The 24,438-nt window shown below is 45.4% G+C and overlaps 3 protein-coding genes across 3 annotated transcripts; 2 read left to right on the forward strand and 1 right to left on the reverse strand.

Moving 5' to 3' along the window:
- On the forward strand, positions 1-1,179 carry SERLADRAFT_373769 (uncharacterized protein; the record flags this gene model as incomplete). Its single annotated transcript, XM_007323046.1, has 1 exon — positions 1-1,179. The coding sequence occupies one exon, from the start codon at positions 1-3 to the stop codon at positions 1,177-1,179; it is 1,179 nt and encodes a 392-aa protein (XP_007323108.1).
- Positions 1,180-10,251: 9,072 nt separating this feature from the next.
- SERLADRAFT_400667 (uncharacterized protein) lies at positions 10,252-10,494 on the reverse strand (the record flags this gene model as incomplete). Its single annotated transcript, XM_007323047.1, has 1 exon — positions 10,252-10,494. One exon carries the CDS (start codon positions 10,492-10,494, stop codon positions 10,252-10,254), a length of 243 nt encoding a protein of 80 aa, XP_007323109.1.
- A 7,077-nt stretch (positions 10,495-17,571) lies between these two features.
- SERLADRAFT_442501 (uncharacterized protein) lies at positions 17,572-18,449 on the forward strand (the record flags this gene model as incomplete). The annotated part of the gene is made up of 2 exons (XM_007323048.1): positions 17,572-17,605; positions 17,782-18,449. 2 exons carry the CDS (start codon positions 17,572-17,574, stop codon positions 18,447-18,449), a joined length of 702 nt encoding a protein of 233 aa, XP_007323110.1.
- Between the last annotated feature and the right edge of the window lie 5,989 nt (positions 18,450-24,438).

The following is a 24,438-nucleotide window of genomic DNA, read 5'->3' on the forward strand; positions in this document are numbered from 1 at the left end:
ATGGTGAATAACATGGCATCAGTATATCATTCGCAGGGAAAGTATAGGGAAGCTGAGGCATTGTATAAGAGGGCTGTTACATCTAGAGAATATCAACTTGGCCCTGAACATCCACACACATTGGGAGCAATGAACAACCTGGCACTTGCATACAAATTACAAGCAAGATACAATGAAGCAGAAGCACTATATAGGAAGGCTTTGGTTGGCTGGGAGAAGCAGCTTGGTCCTGGTCATCCAGATACACTGGCTAGTGTGGATAACCTGGCATCAGTATATGATTCACAGGGAAAGTATGGTGAAGCTGAGCAGTTGTATAAAAGGGCTTTGGCAGGCAGAGAGAAGCTTCTTGGATTTGAACATCTGTCCACATTAATAACTGTCAACAACCTGGGACTAGTTTACAAATCACAAGGAAAATACAGTGAAGCTGAGGCATTGTTTATGAGGGCTTTATCAGGCTGGGAGAAACAGCTTGGTCCTGAAAATCCAAAAACAATGACAACCATGGATAATCTGGCATTAGTGTATGATTTTCAGGGAAAATATAGTGAAGCTGAAGCACTGCTTGAGAAGGTTTTATTGAGATGCGAGAAGAAGCTTGGTTCTGACCATCCACTTACACTAGTAACTTTGAATAACCTGGCCATTGTATACACCTCATTGGGAAGATATGATGAGGCTAAGGCGTTATTTGAGAAGGCTTTGGGAGGCAGGGAAAAGCAACTTGGTTCCAGCCATCCAAGGACACTGGCAACATTGAATTGCTTGGCATCAATATACTGTTTGCAAGGACAGTACATCAAAGCTAAGACATTCCATGACAGAGCTCTGACAGGCCAGGAGAAACAGCTTGGATCTGAACATCCAGACACATTAAAGACTGTGAATAATCTGGCTTTGATGTATCATTTACAAGGCAACCATGATGAAGCTGAAACATGGTATGGCAGGGCTTTAGTAGGCAGGGAAAAACAGTTAGGCCTTGAACATCCAGATACATTGTCAACTGTGAACCATATAGCATGCTTGTACCATTCAATGGGAAGGTATGGTGAGGCTAAGGTATTAGGCACCAGAGCTTTAGATGGCAGGATAAGGCAGCTTGGGTCTGAACACCCAGATACATTGAAAACTATGCAAAATATGTTATTAGTACATAATATGGTTAGTAAGTAGGTTAGAGTTGAGCATATAAATAGTAGCTCTAACAAAATGAAATATGTATGCAACATTGAACTATAACTATTGACATATTATTTTGAGGATTCTACATCATTGTTACAGTATATAGTTTGGTTAGTTAGACCGTGATTTAGTGAATATTATGAGCTCACTAGGATATAATAAGAAGGGCATAGTTTGAGCTTTTAAGGTAACATACATAATATTAAGGAATCAATAGAATATGGTCTTCAGGTCAGCATTTTGCCTCTCTCTCACTACAGCATCCACCAATACTGACCACAATCATTTGACATTCCTTTTTAATTTACTATCTTGAGTATCTCATACCATCTAATTAGTAAACCTAAGTGAAACTCAGCCGCTGCCTGAGAGGCTATAGAAACGACTTTATTATTTACCTAAGTGAAACTACAATAGATGTTAGTTTAAGGTGATCTCTAATAAATGTAATGTAACATACCTCAGCCGCTGCCTGAGAGGCTATAGAAACGACTGAGGTATTCCTATACTAAACCCCCTACTACTTATAGTCGGAGGTGCTACTCGCTACAGTATAATGACTCCTAGGAGTACAATTGTGCTCCTAGGAGAACAATGGTTACTCCATGGAGAACAATGGTTACTCCATGGAGTGGTGGCTATGCTCCATGGAGAACAATGGCTGCTTCGGCAGAGACCGGGTTTATCTGGTTTTGTCACTCCCACTCGAGTGCAACCATAGTCCCATAGCTTTAGAGAATTTCCAGTGTTTTTTGTGAGTGAGGGGTTTAGTGAGAATGTCTGCAACCATATCTCCTGTAGGAACGTATCTGATTACTGCCTCTCCCTTTGATACTAAGTCATCTCAGATAAAATGATATTTCCGTTGAATGTGTTTTGTGCGAGCACGGAACTGTGGATCTCGTGTAAGAATGATAGCTGCTTGATTGTCACAGTGCAATGTTGTAGGTCCATTTTGAGCATATCCAATTTCTTCAAAAAATGTCCGAAGCTATGCAAGGTGTTGTCCAGCATTGCTCAATCCAATGTACTCTGACTCCGTGGAGGATAAAGTTACCATGCTTTGTCTTTTGCTTGTCCAGGAGATTGCTCCTTGGATGGTGATAAAGACAAACCCTGATGTTGATCGAGACGTGTCTGGGTCTCCAGTCCAATCTGCATCTGAATATCCATAGAAATCCATGTCCATGGAGACATCTGTGCCATCATATTGTAGTTCCATGTCCCTGGTTGCTTTCAGATATCAGAGGACACATTTTGCAGCTTCCCAGTGATGGCTTCTTGGAGCTGAGCTATGTCTGCTTAGTATTCTAACAATGTAGGCAATGTCTGGGCGGGTTCTGAGCATGGCATACATGAGGGAGCCTATAATTGAGAGGTATGACACTTGACACCCTTCAATATGCATCTCATGTTGCACAATATCTTCCCCTGGAGCATTTGCAAGGAGTTTTGATCCATGGGCCATTGGTGTCCATACTGGTTTGCAGTTTTTCATTCCAGTACGCTCCAGGACTGTGTCAATGCATTGGCGTTGCAATAGGGATATTGTTTTGTTTGAACGATCATGTTGGATTTCCATTCCGAGGATGTATTTTGCTTCTCCAAGGTCCCGCATTTTGAATATGGATTCGAGTTTGGCTTTTGTGATATCCATGAATTTCCGGGATGAAGCTCCTAGGAGGAGGTCATCTACATAGACAACAACAAAGCATATGTGTTTGTTGTCCCGGAATACATAGAGACATGTTTCTGCATTTAGTCTTGTGAAACTGAGCTCCTGGAGCTTGCGATTAAAAGTTTTGTTCCATGTATGACCAGCTTGTTTTAACCCGTAGATGGATTTCTTCAATCTCCAGCAGTATCCAGGTTGGATAGGAATACCCCCTGGAGGAAGCATGTACAGTTTTTCTTCAAGTTCTCCATTGAGATAAGCTGTGGATACATCCATTTGATCAAGTTCTAGGTTGTACTTTGCTGCCAGGGCTAGAATAATTCGGATTGACTCTAAGTTTGCAACCGGAGCAAAAACCTCCTGGTAATCAATCCCCTCCCTTTGAGTAAAACCTCGTGCAACAATCCGGAGTTTGTATCTCTCAATGTTTCCGTTTTGATCAAACTTGATCTGGAACACAGGTTTTGATGTGATGGGTTTTACTCCCTTCGGAAGTGGAACAGTGTCATATACTGCATTAGTATTGAGACTTAGGAGTTCCTCCTCCAAGGCAGACTTCCATAATTCTCCATCCAGACGTGATAAGGCTTCCTTTAGTGTCCTTGGAAGGTCTGTGTTAGATGGACCAGTACTTGCTATTCCAGCAAAGAATGTCTCCTCTGTATCAGATGTTTCTTCATGAACCTCAGGAGTGTTAGGTTTCTCCATGGAGTTGTCATGCTGCTCTTTTCAAGACTGTTCCTCATCTAGAGTCCTTTGATAATCTCGGTTTTTGTCTGCAGGACAGGTCTGGTGACTGCTTCTGTGTACTCCTAGGACTTCAGCAGGCATGACTGCTCTTTTAAGAACTTGTGCAGATACTCCAGGGAGTAGACACATTTGTGTATTTGTTGCCCCACTTGACAAAACCGGATAAACCCGGTCTCTGCCGAAGCAGCCATTGTTCTCCATGGAGCATAGCCACCACTCCATGGAGTAACCATTGTTCTCCTAGGAGTCATTATACTGTAGCGAGTAGCACCTCCAACTATAAGTAGTAGGGGGTTTAGTATAGGAATACCTCAGTCGTTTCTATAGCCTCTCAGGCAGCGGCTGAGGTATGTTACATTACATTTATTAGAGATCACCTTAAACTAACATCTATTGTAGTTTCACTTAGGTAAATAATAAAGTCGTTTCTATAGCCTCTCAGGCAGCGGCTGAGTTTCACTTAGGTTTATTAGGTTATGAGCCCTGGTGCGCAAAAGCTACGCAGGAAATAATTCTTATTTGAAACGGCAACCTCGGAACCATGACCACAGCACGCGATACATCCGCATGTCCAGTTCTCACTGGACCCAACAATTTTCAGATATGGAAACTCCGGATCATCTCAAAGCTACGTCGGGAAAAAGTTCTCCGGGTTGTTACTGGAGAGGAGCTTAAGCCCTCACCAGGAAAACCTACCTCCTCGGAGGATCCTGAGATCACCTGGATACTTAAGGATGAGAAGGCACATAGAATCATCCAGGACCACATCTCTGATGCCCTCCTAATGAGGACTAGAGACCTCACCAGCTCCAAGGAGTTATTTGATAAACTTGTCTCACTTTATCAAACGTCCAACATTGCCTCGGCCTTCTATTCATTCCAGCAACTCACCAAATTGTCCTGGGATGGGACATCACCTATCCAGGACCACATTGCAAAAATCCGGACAATTGATTCACACCTCTCCGGAATGAAACTAGGAGTTGATACCAAACTCATGGCTTTCGCTCTTCTCCAATCTCTCCCATGCACTCCTGAATGGCAAATATTTCAGTCATCAGTAATCAACACGATTGAAGAAAATAAACTTACCTTTGATGCAGTTGAGATCCGGATCACTGCAGAAGTTGCACGGCAGTCAGGGAAGGCCCCTGGAGGTTCTGAATCAGCACTCAAATCCGAGGAGAAATGGTGTAACTTCCACAAAGCCAAATCACACAACACCTTGGAGTGTCAAACACTTCAGTCAGCTGAAAAAGGTCAAAGGAAGAAGGAAAAGGAAAGACACAAGGATAAAGGAAAAGAGAAGGAGAAGGCAAATATGGCGGAGCAATCATCTGGATCTGACTCCGAGGAGGAACAGAGTCATATTGCATTGGAACATGTACATATTTCCAAGCCCCTTGCTAAACACATTCAAGCTTACCTTGTGTCAGAACCCAATAAGACCAAAACAACAATTATTATTGACTCCGGAGCAACATCCCACATGGTCTCTCACCGCTCCTGGTTTGAGCCAGGAACATACCATGTTCTGCATCCTCCGAGGACAATCAGTTTTGGGGATGAATCCTCTGTAAATGCCATTGGCATTGGAACAGTAATCCTACAAGCAACTGTTGGCAAAAAGGACTACAATATTGCACTGTCAAATGTCTTACTTGTGCCAAACTTCACATTAGCACTCGTCTCTGTCCACAAATTGTCCAAAACGGGGTTATCAACACTTTTTCCAGCAGGGTCAAATGCTTGTGAAGTTCGGAAAAAGGAGGAACTTATCCTCACTGTGTTACACAAGCGAGGACTTTATCACATCCAAGCAAAACCCGAAATCAACCCGGAGTCAGCTTTTGCAGCAGTAGATGTAAATTTATTGCACAGGAGAATGGGACACATTGGAATGGACCACTTGCAACGAATGGTTACAAAAAGACAGCTCCAGGACATAGACACCCTTACCGGAACCCCGGAGTTTTGTGAACCTTGTGCTTTAGGAAAGATGAAGAAATTACCTTTCTGTGAGGCAACGATAAACTATAACAAAAACTAAACCTATCTCCTTCTGCACTTGCAGGGAGTAAGGGTCCAATGAGCTTTGAGGTCGACAGACGCTAGAAATATAGCGAGTAGAGGACTTTGAGAGGTAAGCTTCAAAGGTTCTTGTTGAGGAGTAAAGCGGGTAAATTCAGTAATAGAAAGCTAAGGAGCTATACATGAATAGGTACGTCTTTATATAGAGAACTGTCCGTTCCTCAGACCGAAAGGAGAATATACAAAAAGTGGTCTGAGGAATTAATCAACCAATAGGAAAAAGGGAGAGTAACTATCGTACGACTTCTGACTTGATTAATCAGCAGGTGAGAGACTTGTACTAATAATAGAAGATTGTTACGCGTGGTCAGGAACCGTATCCTCATGATGAGGTACGATTCTAGATAAGGCGTTTATTAGTATTACCAGGCTTTACTAGGGCTTGGAGCTGGTTGGCGAGATGCCTACTACCAGTCCCTACCCAGTGTGCTGGCTGGCTGGGAGCGATGCCCAGTCTCTGATCTGTGATATAAAGTGGTAGCGATGGTTAAGAAAGCCTGTGAGGGCTATGAGAAGTAAGATGGCAAAGGATACCTCTAGCCCTAGAGCCAGAGGTGTAACGGGAAAAGCGTTTGAGAACCAAGACATAACAAAGATAAGAAAATAGTAAAACGGTCCTTACATTACCCCCCCCTTTTATATTCTTGTCCCAAGAATCTTAGCGCCGCAGTCCGTGAAGCGGTTTGTGATCCAGTCGAAAAGGCGGGGTTTTTCGGTTGTTGTAGTGAAATTTTCGTATGGACGAAATCGTAAGGCGGCAGAGGCGATGTCACGTGGGGCGGCAGGGTGTTTGCGGTGGAAGGTGGCAATAAGTGAAGGGGAATTTTTCAAATGGTGGTCGGGTTCCCACGTCCTCTCTGTGATCGGGTATCCCTTCCAATGGACGAAGTAATCGAGCTTAGCCCCTTTGAGTTTAGTGGGCCGAGAAGCAATGATTTCTTCGGCTTCGTATTCGGCTGCGCCATCAACTTGGATCGGCGGAGGTTTCGAGGTACGAGGTTGATTAGGAAACTCCAGCGTGTGATACGGTGATAAGAGGATTTCGTTGAATACGGGATGGATCGCCTTCCAGGATCTAGGGACGTCAAGGTGATAAGCGGATGGGCCGACTTTTGCCTTTACCGTAAACGGGCCAAATCGCTTGTCATCTAACTTCTTCATTGGTCTATCGGTGGAGATATGAGTTCCTTCTAACCACACCTTATCCCCTTTGTGATATTCCCGTGCTTCCGTGCGTTTTCGGTCATAGTACTTTTTGAGGTTTTGATTAGCAAGTAATAATGATTGCCTAGTTTGCTCGTGTAGTTTTGTCATAGAGGTTGCGAAATCTTCGGCAGCCTGCGAACGTCCGGAAGGCTTCTGACCGGTCCCTTTGCGAGGGTGAGAACCATAATTTACGAAGAAGGGGGTCTGATTGGTCGCAGAGTGGAGATGATTGTTGTACGTGAATTCGGCAATGGCTAGCCAATCAGCCCAGTCGTCTTGTCGGTGATTAATGAACGTGCGTAGGTAGTGTTCTAGGTCTTGATTGATTCGTTCGGATTGCCCATCAGTTTGGGGGTGGTAACCTGTTGACAGGCCGGGTTCGATCCCAAGGGTCTGATAGAAGTCCTTGGTGAAGTTCGACATGAATTGAGGTCCTCTATCTGATATAATTTTTTCCGGGATGCCGTGTAGTCGTATAACCGAATCTCGTAGTTGTTTGGCGTAGCCTAACGAATCAAGAGTAACGTGCGTTGGTACGAAGTGAGCCATTTTCGAGAATCTGTCAACAAAAACCTGGATAGCGTCGTATCCGTTTGACTCTGGTAATGCTCCGATGAGATCCGTTGTGATTATCTGCCAAGGACGATCAGGGATCGGATTTGGATGGAGGGGAGCATGCGGTTTTTGACGATGCGACTTTGTTCTTTGACATATCTCGCATCCTGCGACATATTTCCTGATATCTCTCCTGAGGCTAGGCCACCAGAATGATCGGTTTACTCCTTCGTGCGTCTTTCTTTCTCCTGGGTGTCCGCTGAGGCTTGTGTCATGTTCTTCTTCGATAATACGTGCCCTCAACTTTGGATCTTGGGGTATGTAGATTTTGTTTTTGAAGGACCCTAACGTCAACTCGTCTTCTTTCTCATTTCCTATCCAAACGATTCCGTCTCGTTTCTTCCAAACTTTTGGATCTTCTTTCAACTTCCTTACTACGTAATCGTCTAGTTTGTGCTGCGAAGCTAGCAGCTCGTCCAGGTAGTGTTCTTCTAACACGTCCTCCATAGTATAAATGTTTGCTTCCGCGAGCTGAGGTAGAAGGACCTGTCCTTCGTTGTCTCTCTCGCCTCTCGGATGGTCTACTCTTCGGCTAAGTAGGTCCGCTTTCGTGTTCGCCGAGCCTTTCACATGCTCTAGCTTGAAATCGTATCTCGCTAGTGTGTCCATCCACCTAGCTTGTCGTCTGTTTACCTTCTGGGGGTCTCGGAAGTAGGTGAGGTTTTGATGGTCGGTGAATATGGTGAACTGGTGTTTAGCTCCCATGAGGAGGTGTCGCCATTCTTCTAACGCATGCATTACCGCTAGCATTTCTTTATCCCAGATAGCGTAATTTCTCTCTGCAGGGTTCATCGATTTTGACAGGAATGCGACCGGTCTCCATTTCCCTTCTTGCTGCTGGGATAACACTGCTCCCGTGGCATAGTTGGAGGCATCACATTCAACTTTGAATGGATCCTCGTCGTTAGGGATTGCGAGTGTGGGCGAAGTGGTGATTGTCTTTTTGAGAACGTCGAACGCTCGTTGTTGGTCTTCAGCCCACTCCCAGTTTACCTTTCCGGTGAGAATCGTCAGCGGTTTGGCAATCTTTCCGTAGTCTCTGATGAATCGTCTGTAAAAGTTTGAAAACCCTAGGAATGACTGTAACTCCTTCTTTGTTCGTGGTATCGGCCATTCTGCAACTGCCTGTACTTTTAGCGGGTCCATACGAATCGTATCATGGGAGATGATCATTCCCAGATATTCGACTTCTTTCTTCTCAAACTCGCATTTCTCTGGCTTGAGATATAATTGATTATCTGCGAGTATCTGAAGAACTTTGGATACGATCTTCCTGTGTTCTTCTAACGAGTCGGTGAATATCATGATGTCGTCGAGGTATACGATAACTGATCCTTCGTTGATTAGGTCTCTGAGAAGTCGGTCCATCATTGTTTGAAAGGTGGCTGGGGAGTTCGTGAGTCCGAAGAACATAACCAGAGGTTCGAACAGTCCTCTGTTAGTTCTGAAGGCGGCCTTGTGCTCATCTCCTTCTTTGATTCAAACATTATTATATCCCCAACGGACATCTAGCTTGGTGAAGAATCTCGCTCCTTTGAGTCGGTTTATCAATTCTGAAATGAGGGGTAACGTATATCGGTTTTTAATTGTGAGGGCGTTGAGTTTCCGATAGTCTTGTACCGGTCTGAGAGATCCGTCTTTTTTCTTGATAAAGAAGAACGGGGATGCGTAAGGGGATTTCGATACTCTGATCCTTCCTGTCTCTAGGTTCTCTTTCAAGAATTCGTCAAGATGAATTTGTTCGTCTCGGTTGAGTGGATACGTTTTACAGTCTAGACCTTTGGCTTCTGGTAGGAGTTCAATTGCGTGATCCCAGACTCGTCGTGGGGGTAGTTTGTCAAATGACGCTTTTGTGAATACTGGCTCAAAATGATGATAAAATGGGGGAACGACGTCTCTGAACGTGAGTGTTGACTTTGCTCGTTCTGATTCTTCCGCAATCTGTTGGCTTTTGGTCTGAGATACGTTGCTTTCGACGGAAATTTTGTCAATCCTGCTCTGTAAGTCTACAGCGATGACTCTATCTCCGTCTTCAGGGTGATACTCCGTATCATCAGAAGGGTACGTGATGGTGTTGGTTTGCCAGTTGATATTGGGATTCGTGCGTCGTAGCCAGTCGTGTCCTAATAAAATTCTGGCCTCTCTTTGTCCAGTGACCAGGAAGTCCATTAATTCCGTGCGACCTGCCACAGTTAGGCGAAGTGTCACATATTCCGTTAAAGGTCCAGTGCGATTCTTGGTTCCATCGGCGTTTGAGACAATAACACGAGTTGGCAGTGGTTTTGTGGAAATGTTGTGTTGCCGAACAAAGGCTTCGTCAATGATAGAATCTGTGCATCCTGAATCTATCAAAACTGGAATGACATGCGTCTGGTGATCGTCGATAGTGGATAATTGACATTGTAGCGAGAGTTTGCGTTGATGAGATGGGGGGAGGGATGCGAAGTCTTTGATCACATTCAATTGCTCTACGATATACTCTTCATCGTGTTGCTTGAGTAGATTGATTGTATCTGTCGTGATGTGTGGGTAACACTGGGGTGAGGCCCAGTTCCGAACCAATGCTTTGGCTCTTTCTTCTTTCTGGTCTTTAATTCGTCGAGCCAACCATTCTGCTGAATGTGGCTTAGTGTATTTCTCGGCACGTGGGTTTTGGGAAACATGTTTTGATTTATCAGTTACAAATACATTTTCCGAACCGTGCTTACTGGTCAGAGAGTCCGTGCTTACTCCTGACCTTCGAGAAAATCCTTCGTCTTCGTCTCCTCCTGGGTTGTGGTTGCTTCTCTAGCTGCAACTTTCTTCAGAGGGCAGTTCCTTGCGATATGACCCGGCTGGCCACATCCGTAACATAACCTGAACCGACTCTGTCGGTCTGTATCCATGGGTACGCCTTGTCCGGGGAATACACCTCTCTGAGGTTGATCCTCGAACCTTCTTGCATACTGATTCGTCTGGGGTCTCGCCATCTGCTGTGGCTGCGGCACATGCTGGTGCGTATACGTCTGTTGTCTGTAGATGGGTCGCGACGGCTGCGTGACTTCTCTCTTTCGTCTTTCGTCTAATTGAAACTCTTCTCTTCGTGCCTCCCATGCGTAGGCTTGCGTTTTCCACTCAGCAAATGTTTTTGGTAGGTCTCTCTGGATGATGACGAAATCACAGATTCGAGAGTGAAGATTCTTTTTGAGAATTCGATTGATCACGTCGAAGTGAGTGGTAGCGTCATATCCGGCCTTGTCCATGAGCGTTGTGAAATGGCTAAAGAATTCGTCGCAATGCTTATTCTCCTGCTTGTATGTCTCGATCTCGTTTACCGCCTGCGATCTTTCGTTTGGATTTCCGAATACTTGGGCTAGATCGGTTAGGACGGTCGAGAGAGTCGGCCATACGGGGGTAGTTGCGTCGAGAGCTTTGGTAAGCACGTTCTCTTTCCAAGCTTTTACTGTCGACGTTCCTTGGTCGCTGATTTTGGATAGGAGGTAGATGAGCTTCGTCTTCTCGTCTGGAAAGTAGGATGTGTAGGCGGTTAAGTACAACTGTAGTGCTTGGCGCCATGCTATAAATCGTTCCTTTTCTCCTTTGAATTTGAAGGGTTCTGCTGCGAGAGTTACTTTGCCGTGTAACTGCGTGGGGTTAGACATGGATGAGGGTTTTGGAGGAATTGGAGGTGGAGGTGGGCATGTAGGTGGTAGTGGTAGGGTTTGTCTGGGTGGAGTCTCTGGTTCTATGGACGGTCTTGGGTTTCGATATTCGGAAAACACTTTGAAGAATTAAAACGGGTTTTATTTAGTTTGAATCGTAATCAAACTCGTCACTCCAATCGTTAGAAGTAAATCCAAAAATATTCTCTTCTTCTTCCAAATCTCTTTCTACCTGTGAGCTAGTGGTAGAATTACTGTCCAAGTTCGAGGTTGTTTCGTCTGGTGAGGGGGTCCTTTCTATGAGAACGTTTCCTTGAATCAACGAGGATACGGGAGGGATATAAGAGAAATTTCCGTGGGTCAGATGGTACGCTGGTTTATACTGCGAGTAGACTCTGTTGTTTTCTCGAGTAAGCGCGACGTATTGACGGAGTTGGGAGATTTCGAATGCTAAATCGTCGACGGCTAGAACTAGTCCTTCTAGTTCAGAGATGGGGGAAGAGGCGGCTGATGAGTCTTCGTAATACTCAGTTTCTGTGTCGCTGCGGACAGGCTGGGGGTGCGTGGCAGCGTTGACAGGTACTGCAACGTGGAGGTCTCGGTTGTTGAGGGCGTGATGGAATTCCTCGAGTGAACGTCGTTCTTCGTCCGTTACTAGGCTCTCTCTGATGTTCGACAGTTTGACGGTTGTAGAAGTGATCAAAGACGACAGCTAGGGTGAGGACTTGAGCTAGAACAAGTAAGAGTATTACTTCGAGGTGGGTAGGAATGTTGGAGAGGACAACTAGCTAGCTTTAGCTAGAAGGCAAGTGGTTGTTTTGGATGGGGAGGAGGACGGTGAATGACAACACGTCCGAGGGATGAAGGAAAAGGTGGGTTAGGGCTATAATGGGTTCGAGCGAGATGGTACGCTGTGAACGGATTGTAGAGTGAGCTTTCTATTTTGTGAGGCAACGATAAACTATAACAAAAACTAAACCTATCTCCTTCTGCACTTGCAGGGAGTAAGGGTCCAATGAGCTTTGAGGTCGACAGACGCTAGAAATATAGCGAGTAGAGGACTTTGAGAGGTAAGCTTCAAAGGTTCTTGTTGAGGAGTAAAGCGGGTAAATTCAGTAATAGAAAGCTAAGGAGCTATACATGAATAGGTACGTCTTTATATAGAGAACTGTCCGTTCCTCAGACCGAAAGGAGAATATACAAAAAGTGGTCTGAGGAATTAATCAACCAATAGGAAAAAGGGAGAGTAACTATCGTACGACTTCTGACTTGATTAATCAGCAGGTGAGAGACTTGTACTAATAATAGAAGATTGTTACGCGTGGTCAGGAACCGTATCCTCATGATGAGGTACGATTCTAGATAAGGCGTTTATTAGTATTACCAGGCTTTACTAGGGCTTGGAGCTGGTTGGCGAGATGCCTACTACCAGTCCCTACCCAGTGTGCTGGCTGGCTGGGAGCGATGCCCAGTCTCTGATCTGTGATATAAAGTGGTAGCGATGGTTAAGAAAGCCTGTGAGGGCTATGAGAAGTAAGATGGCAAAGGATACCTCTAGCCCTAGAGCCAGAGGTGTAACGGGAAAAGCGTTTGAGAACCAAGACATAACAAAGATAAGAAAATAGTAAAACGGTCCTTACACTTTCAAGTCCACTGGAGGAAACCGAGTCAAGCGCCCCATACAAATTGTGCACACAGATGTTGGAGGACCAATCAAACCAACTTCCAGGGAGGGTTTTTGGTACTGGATTATCATTGTAGATGATTTCTCCAAATGTCCATGGATATATTTCCTAAAACATAAAAGTGAAGCACTAGAACAATACAAGCAATGGAAAGAAGATGTCCAAACATTCTTCCGGACTCATTTGGGAGAAGAAAACTTCACTCCACTATACACAGAATTCCTCCGGAGCGATGGGGGAGGAGAATATACTGGCAATGCATTCAAAAATCAACTCCGAGGAGATGGTGTCATCCAAGAAACTACAGCTGCAGATACTCCGGAACAAAATGGCATTGCAGAATGCATGAATCAGACATTGGCTACATTAGCAACCACTATGCTCCATGATTCCAAGCTCCCAAAGTCATTTTGGGTAGATGCCATGCAAACAGCTGCATATATCACAGCACGCAGCCCAGCATCAGGACTCCATGGAAAGACCCCATATGAAATACTGTTTAAAAGGAGAGTTGATCCAACTTTGTTTCGCCCTTTCGGAAGCCAAGCATATGCCTTGATTCCGAAAGACAAAAGGCAAGGGAAGTTTTACTCCAAGGGGCGCAAAGCCATAATGATTGACTACACACATGGAAAGCAAGCCTACAAACTCCTAGACACTGAAAAACGGACTGTGTTTTCCAGTCGGCATGTCATATTCAATGAATCCAGAAAGGTACAAAAGGATGACACTGCTCCCTGGAACACAGACACTAGCACAGATCAGTGGGAGGGACTCATTCCAGAGAATGCTCACTATCCAGACCAAAAAACATTGGAGGAGGATGATCCTGACCCTCGGATCCGAGATCCAAATGAATTGCAAATGGAACCACATCTTCAAGGAGATGTTCCACAAGCAATGGAACCATATCAGCATGAAGATGTTCCAAGAGCAGTGGGGCAATACCTCCGTGGAGACGTTCCGAGAGCAGTGGGAGCACCTGATCAGCTAAGACACCCTCCACAACAGTCTCTACAACCAAGACCTGAACACTGGCCATCTTCAGAACGGAAAGCCAAATTAGAGTTACAGTCAGTGGGAGGACAGCCCCTTAACATACAGCTAGCTGATGTGGAAAAAGTCCGAATACAGCTAGACAGCCTGTCCATTGGATCAGCTTCTGGAAGGCATACAACACCTCCAAGGAGTCATCCAACACCTCCAAGGAGTCATCCAACACCTCCAAGGAGTGATTCAACACCTTCAGGAGTGAATGGTGACAAATTATGACATTTGTTTATAGTATGAGAAAACATGCATTGGCCAGGGCTTGAACCTGGGACTCCAGCTTTCATGGTCTGGTGCTTTACCAACTAAGCTACCAAGGCGTACTTGGAAAGCATACTGATTGGTTGCATGCCCAGAAGGTCCAGAATCACTGTACACGGGTGCGGATCTCATTGTGTTCTGATACTACCAGCATATGAGATGATGCCCTGAGGGACAAGGCCTTCATATATAGTGTGGGATAAGGCCGGCAAGGATGGTGGGATGGTACCCTGGGGGACAAGGCCTTCAGATGTGCCATGGGATAAGGCCCACAAAGGATGGTGGGATGGTATCCTGGGGGATAAGGCCTATAAAGGATAGTGAGATGGTACCCTGGGGGACAAGGCCTTCAGATAGTATATAGGATAAAACCCACAAAGGCTGATGGGATGGTACCCCTGGGGGACAAGGCCTTCAGATAGTGTATGGGATAAGGCTAATAGAGGATGGAGGGATGATACCTCTGGGGGACAAGGCCTTCGGATATAGTGTGAGATAAAGCCCATAACACCTGGTGAGAATGGTACCCTGGGAGACAGGGCCTTTAGGTATGATAAAGGATAAGGCCCATACATGTCACTCTGGGATACTACCCCACTATCCTTTGTAGTCCTATCACAATATTTCTAAAGGCCCTGTCCCTTGGGGTGCTTTAGATATGGTATGGAATAAGGCCCATAAAGTATGGTGGGATGGTATCCTGGCCTTTAGATATGATATGGAATAAGGCCCACATATATCCCTCTGGGGTACTATCCCACTATCCTTTGTGGGCCTTATTCATATCTGAAAGCCTTGTCTCCCAGGGTACCATCCCACCATTCTTTATGGGCCTTATCCCACACTATATCTGAAGGCCTTGTCCCCCAGGGTATCATCTCACTCACATTTGTGGGCCTTATCCCACACCATATTCAAAGGCCTAGTCCCCCAGGGTACCATCCCACCATCCACACCATATATGAAGGCCTTGTCCCAGGATACCATCCCACTCACATTTGTGGGCCTTATCCCACACCACACTATATCTGAAGGCCTTGCTCCTGGGGTACCATCCCACCATCCTTTGTGGGCCTTATCCCACACTATTTCTGAAGGCCTTGTCACCCAGGGGTACCCTCCCACACACATTTATGGGCCTTATCCCACAGTATATCTGAAGGCCTTGTTCCCCAGAGTACCATCTCACTCACCTTTGTGGGCCTTATCCCACACCATATCTGAAGGTCTAGTCCCCTGGGGTACCATCCCACCACCCACACAATATATGAAGGCCTTGTCCCCCAGGGTATCATCTCACTCACATTTGTGGGCCTTATCCCACACCATATCCAAAGGCCTAGTCCCCCAGGGTACCATCCCACCATCCTTTATAGGCCTTATCCCACAACATACTCTGGGATTATGCCCCAGAGGACAAGACCAAAGCTCAGATAAGATGTAGGATAGAGCCTTTAAAGCCTGGTGGGATAATACCCTTGGATGCAAGGCCTATTGTGTTTTGTGGGATAATGCCGTGAGGGACAAGGCCTTCACATGAAACATAGGATAGGGCCATTATAAGGGGCACAATGGTGTCTCAGAGAGTAAGGCCTCTTTTAATTGTTTCATGATACCCTATACAATAAATATAAGAAGTCAGATGTGACATATGTGACTATGGAGCATGGTAGTATGGTACCCTGGTGAACTGGTGTGTGGGAAAAGGACCATCATATATGGTGGGATAGTGCCATTGCAAACATGGCCTTAACACAAGATGTGGTCTGATGATACCCTTGGAACAAGGCCATTAACCTTTAGCTGGGACATGACCCATATTGAGTAGTGGGATGATGCCCAGGGCGACAAGGTCCATCAAGTATAGTGGCATGGTACCAAATGCCATGAAACCATATGTGGGAAAAAGTCTGTCAAACATAGCAGGACTGAACCATGGGGCACAAGGCCCATTGTGTTTGATGGGATGGTGCCCTGGGGTATAATGCCTTTAGATATGATGTGGGATAGAACCCTGGGCAACAAGGCCCATTAAGCATGGTGGGATAAGGCCTTGAGATAATATTTGGGATGGGGCCCATAAAGCATGGTGGGATGATACCCATAGGGCCTGTGAAGCATTGTGGGATGGTATCTAGGGAACAAGGTCCACAACCAGTATGCCAGATAGATTCCATTGTGTTTTGTGAAATGATGCTATGAGGGACCAGGCCTTTAAATAAGGTGTGGAACAGGGTCTATAAAACATCATGGGATGATACCCTGGGGAACAAGGCCCACAACTAGTGTATGGGATGAGGCCTTTAGCTAAAATGTGGAATAGGGCCCATCAAGTATGGTGGGATGATACATACCCCAGGGAGCAAGGTCTATGATATTTAGTGGGATCACCCTTGGCAGTAAGGCTTTAACAAAAGTCCAGGATAGGCTCTATTATGTTTAACAGAATAATACCCTTTGCAACATGTCCATCAGCCAGACCTTTGAGTTAATACCTTGTGTGACAAGGCCTATCTGAGGCAGGAGGTTATTAATGTAGCTTATGAATCATATGATGCATTAATATTGTTCATTAACTTTGATACAGGTTAAAAACAATGATTATATAGGTCAATGGGACAGGTCCTTGAAATATAGTATGAACACAGCATATCTAATGTTGCACATTAGGACTGTAATAAATGCCTTGCTCTAACTTTAGAAAAAGCTTACTCAAATCACTTGAATGGGTTTTAATCACAATCTGGATCATGGCCTATAGAATATTGTGGGATAAAGACTCCTGGCCATATGAAGTGATAAGACCCACAGTCAGGCTGGGATATAACCTCAGCCATATTTAGGATAGTGTCAACAGCCAAAAATAGTATAGGTTTACCTTGCATTCTGCAATATGTCAGTTTGACACACAAAGCACATAGAAAATACATCATATATAATATAATCTTGCATTCTACTAGGGCCATCAGCCATCCAATTTTATTTACATCAAGGTTCAACTTTTTTTATTGTTCCTAAAAACACACAAGTGAAGACCTTTTGAAAAATAAATATGAATACTTCTTTATATTTCACCTATTGTCCTTTAACATATAAACACATCTAATCTTCAAGTTCTATTTCTCATCAAATTTACAATCATATTTTGCTCAAGACACATCTATCATTTATGATAATTCTTGTATTATACATATGTTCATCAAGAGTCCTAAGTATGTTAATTCTAGACCTGCATCTACACTTCTATAAATAATGTCATCTCATCATTTTTTTTCACCACTTGTGAGTATTTTCGGATAAGGGTATTATCCCATAATCAATTACAGGCCATGGACCTATCCCTCATTCACCTCCAAAGACCAAGGTATTATACTGATATATTTTAGACCCTAGTACATGGCCATAAACTATGGACCAATCCCCTATCAGTTTTAAGGACCAAGGTATTATCCTTAATTGGTTTTAGTCCCCACTATATAGACCTAAACTATGGACCAATACCCTAAACACCTCTAGAGACCAAGGTATTGAGGGCTCTTAGCCCCATCCTTTTGGTGAAGATGATCAAGCTAAGAGCCCCCCCAAAGTGGTTGCCTGAAGTGCCGCATCTACTGGCCAGGGAAGCATTCAGTCACCGTTGAGTGCTCAGTGCATTTTGATGTTGAGAACGTATCTTTGAATGCTGACAACGGACCTCCCTTTGGGCTTGAGGGGGAGTATGATGCCCTGAAACAAGCGCCAAAGAAGAGTCAGATTGTAGAAATTGATGATCATACACCTCATCCTGATCCACCTGATCCCCAGGATATTAATAACCAAATCTACCCTCAGGATCAAGATGAAGCTGATCCTGACCCCATCCAAGCGGCCCCAGCTCCTCCACCCCCACCTATAGCTGCTCCACATCAAAGCACCTGCATTCATCAGCCAACTCAATATGTTCATGATCTCCTACAAGGGAAAGGATCAATATCTGGAAATAACCAAGCACCCACTTTGCCCAGAGGCATCCAAGTAACTATTGACAATCTGAATAGAAGTGATGAGGAAGAGCGAGATGATGAAACACTAAGAGATCTGGCCCAAAACATAGCCATGGTGGCACGTATGGCAGACCTTCATGGTGTGGAGCCAAGGACTGTTGAAGAAGCCCGCAAACGTCCAGATTGGGATAAATGGGATCAAGCTATCCAGGAAGAGTTGGCGAGGCTCAATAAGGCAGGAACCTGGACATACGCTGTTACGATAACACATTTTCGGACCTTTGATTTTCATTCTCCTCTTTAACCTTCTACTGTAGTTTTCACACTCCGTGCCATGCGGCACTTTCCCTTTTGTTCAAACTCCACTTTCTTGCGCTGCGCTGCCTTTTTTTCTATTTTAGATACAAGTCTCTCACGCAGTGGAGCTGGTCACACGGGCTGCACCCTCTGACATCATCAGCCACTGCCTTCATCAACTGTATACAACATATGTACAAACAAACCTGTAGTAGTATATATACCCCAATAGATCAAGGAGACTCCTCAGTGAGTCCTCCTGTTGTATCCTCACAACTAACTTGTTGAAACCTAAGGGGTGATCCCTTTCATTACTCTCTGACCAGTCAACGGTACATACTGTTGATTGGTATTCCTTTTTGCTTGTCTGAGTTGTGCGCCATGTTAGTTTTGGTGATTCTGCACCTTTGTGCTACCTATATATTTTCATTCCTTTCTCTATCTATTCTTCTATCATTCACTATTGATTGTGTTTTCTATTATTTCGCCTTTGTGGCTGCTTTGTTTACCTTTGTTTACAAAACTTCGGACAGTACTGCAGAGTCCAATGCTTCCTATTCTCTAGTTACTCACATTGGACTCTAGGTACTGTATACCTGTCATACTCTCTAATAATATAGTTACTCACATTGGACTCTAGTTCCAGTCCCTGATTGCTCTCAGCAAGTGGCTAGACACTTCCTTCAAGCTTTGTTCTTAATAGGTTATGAGCCCTGTGCTCTAGCCATCTTCCTGACCTTATATCTCACCATCCAAGCGTCCTACTGCTTATCCATCGTAACCATCGTCTTCTGGGACTCTTATTACCTCATCCATCACCTCAGATTACTCTGATCTCATCTTGATCTCCAACAACAACTCCTTGTTGCAAGTTACCCCCATTTTGGACGCTTTTTTTGGTCTTATCTGCACCATATCTCGCCCAATCCTTATCTGATCGTCCTGTAACTTCTACCATCGTCTTCTACGGCCTAAATAACCCTAGAAGACCTGTCAGAGCGGTTGGATTTGAGCTGGATCTTTCTGTGAGCCTTCATCATCATTTGATCACCTTTTGGCCCCCTATTCCATATCTCCACATCTTGTGCTCGGATCTTGGCCCTATTTGAGCCATCTACTACCCTATACTATTGCACTTTACACCCTCAATTTGGTGGCAATCCATCCACTCCATCATCCTCTGTGAAGTTCGCATTTTTGGCACTTTCACCCCTATTGGACCCCTATTGCATATCTCCACATCCTGTGCTTCACTTCTTGTGATATTTGGGCCATCTATTACTCTATAAAAATGTTCCCTATACCTCTGATTTGGTGGCAATCCATCCATCTTATCTGTCTCTGCATCAATTTCGACTTTTTGCCCTATTTTTCGCTTTTTGGCATATCTGGTGTGTGCATAAAGCTCCAATCTTCTCTACTCTGTCCATTATCAGATAGAACAAGCCTATAGACTGTGAAGCTCGCCTGCATTGCCTCAGTTTGCTGTTGCCTAGAGCCTCTCTCAGTCTGCGGTGTTTGGGGAGCTTAAGTCACTTTGTTGACTCATATACAAGCCCTATTAACCAACACTGTCTCGAGGCGATTTCTCTGTTAATATCAGTGTGAAATTGAAAGGGGAACACAGGTGTAACCCTGTAGCAGCACTAGGAAGCCTTAGCACCCTCCTGGATCGCTTTTGGACGCTTTTTGGACCCTATTTGGACCTATCCTTGCACTTTCTGACCCTCTCCATATCCTCTCTCTACTGCCTCACCATCTTATCTGCTCGCCTCCTACTGTTGCCCATTGTCTTTGCCACTATTCCATCGCCTATAGCCGTCTCCTACATCATTTATCATTGCTCAATTGTCTTATACAACACCCATCATGTCTGACTCTGATCCCAAGTTCCATCCCTTGTCTGGCACTAACTACCCCCAGTGGAGTGGTGAAATGCAAGCTTGGTTGATGACCAAGGGACTATGGAGGCTCGTCTCTGGCGCTGAAAAGTGTCCTGGGACTGACACTGAAGCAATAGAGAAATGGGAGTTGAGAGCTGGAAAGGCTGCTGGTGCATTATACCTCAATGTCACCAAAGAGCAGCGCATCCATCTTGATGGCATCATTGATGATCCTGTCAAGATCTGGGAGAAACTGGCAATTGTGCACGTCTCTAAGAAGCCTGGGACGAGATTTAATGCCTATGACGACTTCTTCTCTATCAGAAAGAAGGAGGACGAGTCCCTGCAGTCTCTCATGACCAGAATTGACAAAGGCATGCATCAGATTCAAAATCTTTGTCCTACTGGCTTCTCATTGTCTGAATTGGACGATGAATTGACATGCATGGCCATGATTAGGGCGCTTCCTGATCAATATGCCCACTTCACTTCATCTCTACTACTTCTGGGCACCTTGGACAAGACCCAGCTCAGGGATGCTTTCCTTGCTGAAGAGGTCAATCGCCGTCGTCGTGCTGAAGTCGATTCTGCCTTGCGTTCTTCGTCTACCACTGCCAATAGCACCTGCACCCATCCTAACTGCCATCATTGCAACCAATCCACCACCTCTACTCGCATTCAGTGTGATTTCTGTGGTTTACTTGGTTATACCCAAGACAAATGCCACAGATACATTGCTAGTCGCCAACAGGCAGTGGAGGGTGCTAAGAATCACTACAAGCGTGGCAATAAGGCTCAGGCAGGCTCCAGCAACTCTCAGAATACCTCTCAGCAGCCCAAATCTTCGCCCAACAATGCCAATTCATCTACTGTGGTCACTGAATCAGCTGGGAATGCAAGTCTTCGTTCCATTTATCCCTCTGATCCTCATTGCCCTCTCCAACTTGATGCTGACATTGATTGGAATGCAGACACAGGTGCCACTTCTCATATGACACCTCATCGTCATTGGATGCACCACTATACCCCATATCGTGTGCCAATCAAGCTGGCTGATCACACTGTTGTCTATTCAGCTGGTGTTGGTACTGTGGTGTTTAATCCTGTGATGAATGGCAAAGTGGCTAGGGCTGTGGAATTCTCTAGAGTGCTCCATGTACCAGATCTTCGAAATAATCTCCTCTCAGTCTTGTATTTAACTCGTCAAAGTGGTTTCAATGTCACTATTTCGTCTCATTCCATGTCCTTTATGCGTGACAACACTCTCTTGTTCACTGCAACTATCAATGACAACAATGCAGCATTCCTTGATGGATCTACTGCTGCTTGTGTTGGATTGGGACATTTTACTGCGACTATGCCACTTGATTTGATGCTCTGGCATCGCAGATTGGCTCACCACCATCATGCTGATGTCAAGAGACTGATACAGAGAGATCTGGTCACTGGGCTTACACTGGAATCCAAGGCTGCTCCTGATCCTGTCTGTGAACCGTGCTTGTCTGGCAAGATGCATGCCAATCCATTCCCCTCATCTGATACTCGCTCTGCTCATCCTTTGGACCTCATCCATTCTGATGTACACCAAGTCTCTTCCCCCACATTCTCTGGTTATCGCTACTGGGTCACCTTCATTGACGATCACAGTCGATTCCGTGTTGTTGTGCCTCTCAAGGCCAAGTCAGATGTCTTTGATGCTTTCAAGAGATTCAAGGCTTATGTTGAGACTCAATTGGAGCGTAAAATCAAGGCTCTGCGCGATGACAAAGGGGGAGAGTACATGTCCAAGGAATTTGAGCAATTCACAGATGACCATGGGATTGTCAGACAGCATACCACCAGGAATCGTCCTCAGCAGAATGGTGTGGCAGAGCGAGCAAACAGACTTCTGACTGAGCGTATCACTGCCATGTTATCAGAGTCTGCATTGCCTAACAGCTTCTGGGGTGAATGTCTGTCCGCTTTGGTGCATGTCTGGAACAGATGTCCCACTGATGCAGTGGCCCATGCCACTCCATTTGAGTTGTGGTATGGACATAAGCCTGACATGTCTCACCTTCGCGTTTGGGGCTGCACTGCCTATGTGCATGTGCAAAAGGACAAAAGAGGCGTTTTTGGCTCTCATATGGAGAAATGTGTGTTCATTGGTTACCCTGAGGGGTACAAGGGATGGAAATTCTACAATCCTACCACCAAGTGCACTGTTATCTCTGAGAGAGCTGATTTTGATGAGCGCTACTTCCCTGGCTTGAAGAGGCCTTCTAACAATGTCCCGCCTCCACCTCCCACTCCACCTTCACTATCCATGCCATTGGGCCTGATTGAGGATGTCCCTGCACCAGGTCCAGGGGGAGATATGGGCCCACCAGCTGCGCTTCAGCAGCCTCAGCCATTGCCTGACAATGGGCCTCATTTGGACCTTGATGCAAAACCACCTGTGAATCAACCTCCTGAGCTTCCAAATCACCCTCCTCATCGCTCACCTTCTCCTGACTTGCCTATTGCACTGAGACGCCCTGTAAGGGCTAGGAGACCACCTAGACCATGGTGGCTTCAACACAGACAACCTACTCCTGCCATTGAGAGTGATGACAGTGATTCTGAGGCAGTTGATGATGAAGTGGCACACTTTGGAGACTCTGCTGAGCCTAGGTCGTTTGCAGATGCAATGAAGCGTCCTGATGCAGATAAATGGAGAGAGGCAGCCATGGAAGAGCTTCAAGCTCATGAGTGCAATGGTACTTGGTCACTAGTGGAACTACCTCCTGGAGTCAAGGCTATTGGTGGCAAGTGGGTCTTCAAGATCAAGCGCAACTCAGATGGCACTGTTGAGCGCTACAAGGCCAGATATGTGGCCAAAGGTTATAACCAGCGCCCTGGCTTTGATTTCCTCGAAATATTTGCACCTACTGTCCGCATATCATCCATCAGAGTTGTCCTTGCCATTGCAGCCATCCACAACCTCCATTTGCGCTCCATTGACATTTCCCATGCATTCCTGAATGGAGTCATGGATGTCAAGGTCTACATGCATTAGCCGGAGGGATTCCATCAGGGTCCTCGCAATCTTGTTTGCCAGTTGGACAAGGCCATCTATGGGACAAAGCAGGGAGGCAGAATGTGGAACCAGAAGATGCACACTGTGCTTGAAAAACTCGGATTCAAGTGTACTTATTCAGACTCTGCCATCTATGTCTTTAACAGAACTGATATATACATTATCCTGCCTGTCTTTGTTGATGACATGACACTGGCATCCACTTCTACTTCTGCACTTGACCAAGCTGTCAAGGACCTCTCCCTGCACTTTAAGCTTCGTGATCTTGGCCCTACTTCTTACCTACTTGGCATTTCCATCACTAGAGACCTAAGTAATCGCACCATCTCCCTCTCCCAACATCAGTACACTCTGGACATTCTGGAGCACTTTGGCATGAAGGACTGCAAGCCTGTGTCCACTCCCATGGATCCTGGTTTGCGCCTCACCAAGGACATGTCTCCCAAAACATCCAGTGATGCTGCTTTGATGAAGGACATTCCCTACCTTGCTGCTGTTGGTGCTCTGATGTATCTGGCCACTACCACTCGTCCTGACATTGCCTACACTGTTGGAGTCCTTGCCAGATATAACTCTAATCCTGGTCTTACTCACTGGAGCGCTGTCAAGCACTTGTTCCGCTACTTGCAAGGCACCCTTGATCATTCCCTTGTCCTTGGTCCTGATCCTAATTCCACTGAACTCTTCACCACTTTCTCTGATGCTGATCATGATGGTGACAAGAACTCTGGTCGTTCTACTGGTGCATATATTGTCAAGATGGGATCTGGTGCTATCTCCTGGAGCTCCAAGCTTCAGAACATTGTTGCTCTGTCCACCACTGAAGCAGAATACATTGCTGCTGTTGAGGCTGGCAAAGAGATTTGCTGGATGCGAAATTTGTTGAAGGAAATGGGCTATCCTATCACCTCTCCTTCCACCCTTCATATTGACAACCAATCTGCCATCTCTGTATCCAAGAACCCTGAGCACCATGGTCGGATGAAACACCTTGATCTGCGATGGCATTGGTTGAGAGATGTTGTTGACTCTGGGCAGATTGCTCCTACCTTTGT

Source organism: Serpula lacrymans (genome assembly GCF_000218685.1).
Source record: "Serpula lacrymans var. lacrymans S7.9 unplaced genomic scaffold SERLAscaffold_14, whole genome shotgun sequence".
Taxonomy (NCBI): Eukaryota; Fungi; Basidiomycota; class Agaricomycetes; order Boletales; family Serpulaceae; genus Serpula; species Serpula lacrymans.